This window comes from Microtus oregoni, unplaced genomic scaffold (assembly GCF_018167655.1).
Source record: "Microtus oregoni isolate MIOR12 unplaced genomic scaffold, Mior012 000022F_ref0000154, whole genome shotgun sequence".
In the NCBI taxonomy this organism is placed as follows: domain Eukaryota; kingdom Metazoa; phylum Chordata; class Mammalia; order Rodentia; family Cricetidae; genus Microtus; species Microtus oregoni.
The window spans coordinates 15992334-15997500 of record NW_024543081.1 but is presented as its reverse complement, the minus strand read 5'-3'; the positions used below and the strand labels follow the sequence as shown (position 1 = coordinate 15997500).

The following is a 5167-nucleotide window of genomic DNA, read 5'->3' as shown; positions in this document are numbered from 1 at the left end:
CTACTCTGACCCAGGACTGGGGAACTCTCTGCTCCCACTTGGGGTTCTCCTCCTGCAGCTTTGACTCCTCAGCAGGCCTCAGCAGGGAGGCCCTGGCAGTCCTAGGCCATGAGCAGCAGCAGAGAACAGACTGATTACCTGGGGAGCCCATGACAGCTGCTGGGTCTTGGTGTCACTCAGAGGATCCTGACAGCTTTCCTTACAGCTCACCGGGTGTCCAGGCTACAGGAGGAAATAACAACCTGCGGGACAGAATGGGGACAGCTCTGTGACCAGGGATCTGGTGACCCACAGTTCTCTCAATGGTGACTGCCAAGGGCAGAAAGAACTGAACCCAAAGCCTGTCTGCTCCTCTGGACTCTGTGACTGCTATTTAAGGAAGCCTGTCCTCTGGTTCCAGCCCTGCTGTTCTCTGTCCTGGCAAGGAGGAGGACTAATGACATGCTGGGGACAGTGGAGAAGGTGGCAGCTGAGGACACAGCTGTGGAGAAACAAAGACCCTGAACATGGAATGAGAGATGGAGAGGAATGTTCTGGAAGCCACCTGGGTGTGGGCACCGTGTTTGAATTGATGGTCACTTCTTTCTTCCTTTTTTTCCTTCTTCACTCCCCCCTCCTTCACTCTCTCTCTCCTTCCCTCCCTCTCTCCCTCTTTCTTCTTCTTCTTCTTCCTTCTCTTCCTCCTCCTCCTCCTCTTCTTCTTTTTGTTTTTTTGAGACAGAGTTTCTCTGTATAACAGTCCTGGCTGTTCTAGAACTTGCTTTGTAGTCCAGGCTGGCCTCAAATTCACAGAGATTCACCTGTCTCTGCCTCCCAAGTGCTGGGATTAAAGGAGTGCGCCACCACCATGCTGCTCAATGGTAATTTCTTCTCTTCTTCTTCTTCTTCTTCTTCTTCTTCTTCTTCTTCTTCTTCTTCTTCTTCTTCTTCTCCTTCTCCTCCTCCTCCTCCTCCTCCTCCTCCTCCTCCTCCTCCTCCTCCTTCTTCTCCTTCCTCTCTCTTTCTCTTGAAATTGTTTTTTGACACAGGGATTCTCCATGTAGCACTGGCTGTCCTAGAACTCACTCTGTAGACCAGGCTGGCCTCAAACTCACAGAGATCCATGTACCTCTGCTTCCTGAGTGCTAGAATTAAAGACATGTACCACCACTGCCTGGCTGTAATTTCTTATTCTGACTGACTTAGTCCCTGCTCTATTGCTGTGAGGAGACACCATGACTAAAGAAACTCTTATAAAATAAAACATTTGGCTTGTTTACAGTTGCAGAGGTTTAGTCCATTTAGCTTCGTGTTGGGAGCATGGTGGCACGCAGGCAGACCTGGTGCTTTTATAGCTGCGAATTCTACAAACAGATCCACAGACAGCAGGAAGTCAGAGACCATGGGTCTGTCTTGAGCTATTGAAATCTCAAAGCCAACCCTCAGTGACACACTTCCTTCAACAAGGCCACACCTACTCTAACAACACCACATTTTCTAATCCCTCTCAAGTAGCGCCACACCCTAGAGACCAGGCATCAACATATGTGCCCATGGGGGCCGGTCCTATGCCAAGCCAGGATGCTTACCGTTCATGATGCTCTGGCTCCTTACACATACATAATGAAGTCTTTACACATACCTTAGTAGGTCGAGATCTTCTGAATCCATGTCAAGGAGGTGGTACAGGCATGTATTTAGCTAATATGAATGTGTTTTCAGTGTTGATAGAGAAAGGACTTGAACCCAGAACATGATAATCCACATTTTACTCGCAGATGACTAAACTCCACTGTCTTAAAGACACAACTACATTTCCCCTTCTTTATATTACATGCGTGCATCATAGTCTGTGTGTGTTATAAATGGTTCTTCTGTTTCCACAGCACTGCCTGTGCCAAGTACCAGGCCCTCATATTAGTAAATGCACTGGGATCCTTTGATTCCAAGGGACCACAACCTCCTTGCTTCTGCAATATCTTTTTTGTCCTATCAGGACCTGGAGTCCTGCCTGTTTCCCAGCCCTACTGTGTGTGTCTTTGATACCTGCTCTTCTCCCTGACTCCTGGACTTTGTGGTAATCCTAATCATTATTTAAATAGTGATACAAAGAATGTTCTCATTGCCTGTTAGAGCCTGCATTTGAGATTATTTCCTTATGACATTTGTAGAAGTAGAAGGACTGGGTTAAGGGCGTTAACACAGGCAGTGTGTGAGGACGCTCATTCCTTCATTCTGACCAGTCCTCAGGAGTCTTTGGGGGTGGGAAAAGTCTTCATAAAGAGAGAAACACACACTACACTGGGATTGCCTGGAAGCTGAGGAAGGAAAGAAACATGTTTAGCAGTGTGGGTCGGAGGCATCAGCTCCTCCTGGGACCTGACCAAAACGAGAGTGAATGACCTGTTGGTGTGGGAAGAGCTGAAGATACTGGCGGCTCACCCTCAGGACTGCACTCTGACCTTGTAACTGACAGATAAGTGTTCTGCCCAAACCCTCCAAGTGTGTACGTAGCCTAGGCTGTCCTCAAACTCACTGTGTAGCCCAGGAGAACCTTGAACTCCTAATCTTAGACCTGCCTCATCCAAGTGTTAGAATCCCAGGTTTGTGCCCCTCCCCCCGTTCAAGCCTTCTCATATTCGCACCAATTTATAATGAAATAGAAAGAATATTTCAAAAGGCCTAAGAGCCAGTTAGAGTCTTAGACATAGCAGGTGTTCTCAAGTCCCCTCCCCAAAGTGAACCCCAGATTCAGCTCCTCAGGGCCAGCATTCTTCCTGTTCAGTAATGCTAAAAGGGACTTGGGACTTAAGGTGACAGGGATGGAGTCATCTCATCATTCAAAGGTTTAAAAAAGTCACGTTAATACAGAGATGCATCTTAAAATTAACTTACTGGCCAATTTAAATATCTGGAAGATTGTACCAGCTCTGGGTACACATCCCCACTGTAGCTGTTGGCTGTGGAAGATGGTAGAGTTTTGTAGAACAGATAACAACAACCATCCAGGACAGTAATATGCTCAGGTGGGGCCATAGCCACCCACATGTGCAGCAGGCAGACAGCAGAGCAAGTCCATGGAAGCCTGTGCTGGGGTGTGAGGTGCAGGTCAGAGTAGCTTGCTTAAGGCCAAATGGGGGTGAGGAGAAGTGACCATCTGTACTAGTCAGGTTCTCTAGAGTAGCAGAACTCACAGAATCCATCTCTCTACATAGTAAGGGGTTTATTAGAATGACTCACGGGCTCAGCTGGTCCAACAGTGGCTGCCTACGAATGGAAGGCTGAAGACTCCAGACGCTGCTCTGTCCACAAGGCTGGATGTCTCAGCTGGTCTTCAGTATATGCGGGAATCCTGAAGAAGGAGGCTGTAATGCGGTGAAGGGATCGACTTGTTAGTGACGCAAAAACAAGGAGGCAAAGATCAACAACTGCCTTCTTCCGTGACCTTATATAGACTTCCAGCAGAAGGCGTGGTCTAGATTAGAGTCAGAAGATCTGTATTAAAGAAGAGTCTTCCCACCATAAGATCCAGCTCACTGGTGCATCTTCTCACTTCAAATTAAGCAAAAGTCCCTCACAGGTGGCCCCATATTTGGGTTTTAATTGAATTCCAGACGTAGTCAAGTTGACAACCAAGACTAGTCACACACCACTCAGCCAGAGTCCACGAACCCCAGTAGGTGCTCTGCCACCCAGACTCAGAAATTCAGTGGTAGGAAAGAAACCTTTTGAAAGCCCATGAGACAAATGCTGAAACTCAGCTTCGTGGAGCTAAGGCTGACTGGGAAGTTTGTGTGTGCCTGTGTTTATGTGCACTGTGTGGGATGTTGTTTAAATTAGTTCAAGTGAAAACAGTTTACATTTTCACCATCTATACCCTGACTCTGACTTATCGGGATGCAGGATTTGGGGCCTGGCTTCTTCCCTCTGAGCATCTCCAGCATCAGAGACAAGCTCCTTCTTCCTGGTACCCACTTTCCCATGGCCTCTGCGGCATGTGTGCCAGACACCCAGCTACCAAGGAGAGCAGTGCCTGCTAGGAATGAGCAGAGCAGACAATCCTAACTCTGTTTATCTGATTAAAAAGAGAGATTCTGAGAGGGAAAGTACTGTGCACAGCTGATTTTGACTTTGTGTTGTTTTTTTTTTAAATAATTCCAAGGTTTCTAGAATGCTCTTTGTTTGTATAAACACACAGCTTGTCCCTCCCTTGACTGTGCCCTTTGATCTCTCAAACACACAGCCTATGCACTGTTTGCAGGATTGTGCACCTTGCCCTCTCTGTCCCCAGGCTGGCACTCTCTCCCACCCAGCACACAGAACAACCCTGGCCTTCTCTCTGCTGCCCCACAGACTGAAGAGAGCCTGGCTAAGGCCAGGGGGTGCAGGCTGGACATCCACTGACTTCCTTCCTTCTAGAATCCAGAACAGGACACTCTTTTCTGGGCCTCAGGTTCCACCATGGATCCTGGCACAGACACACATACTGGGAGATTCACGCTGCAGTCTCTGGGCTCCTTGTATCTCACACGTCCACATTGGCCCCATCCGTTCCTGTGGCAACATCTTAGGGAACTCCAGGATGGTCAGGACACAAGAATGGGAGGACTCTGGGTTCTCTGCTCTCTCCATTCACATCCTCAATCCCCCCATTTCCCAGAGGGCACCCAGAACAGCCACCTTCCCTCTGAGGTGCTATTGTCATAAGTCAGGTGGTCTGGAGGATCTGGGCAGCCAGGAAGGAATGAGCAGCCTTCGACAACACATCTAAGGATGTCTGACAGTCTCTTGTGCAGACTTCTGAGGGAGTGGAAAAAACACCCAGATTATAACGTCGATGCAGTTCAGCCACAGGCTGATGAACCTGTGACCCTGCCCATTGCCTAAATCACAATTATAAAATGGGGCAATAGTCCTCTTTACAGTGGTTGTGGGGATGGGCCGATATTTCCCGATTTATGGAAGAATCTTTTCCCGACTAGGTTTGATGGGACACAGTGGTCCTTAGCGGTGTGTCCAGTCCCCAGTCCCAACCAGAGGCAAGCTATGGACCGATGTTCCCAGCCTGAGAAGGGCAAGTGGGGTCACACATTCTGAGCAGCTGATGATCCAGAGGACGCCTCAGACAAGCCACTCTCTTGGTGCCACCCTCTGTCTTGCCATCTCTAGTATCCACTCAGAGGAGCAA

At 48.5% G+C, this 5167-nt stretch overlaps 1 protein-coding gene across 1 annotated transcript in view; it reads right to left on the bottom strand.

The window, feature by feature from the left end:
• LOC121461232 (apolipoprotein L3-like) overlaps window positions 1-3384 on the bottom strand; it is a 10502-nt gene extending 7118 nt beyond the window's left edge. The window contains exons 1-2 of the mRNA XM_041672191.1: window positions 3220-3384; window positions 139-242 (exon numbers count right to left, since the gene is read on the bottom strand). Coding sequence (XP_041528125.1) covers window positions 139-151 — 13 coding nt within the window. The 5' untranslated portion in view covers window positions 152-242; window positions 3220-3384. The remainder of the gene's footprint in view (window positions 1-138; window positions 243-3219) is intronic.
• Window positions 3385-5167: the final 1783 nt, after the last annotated feature.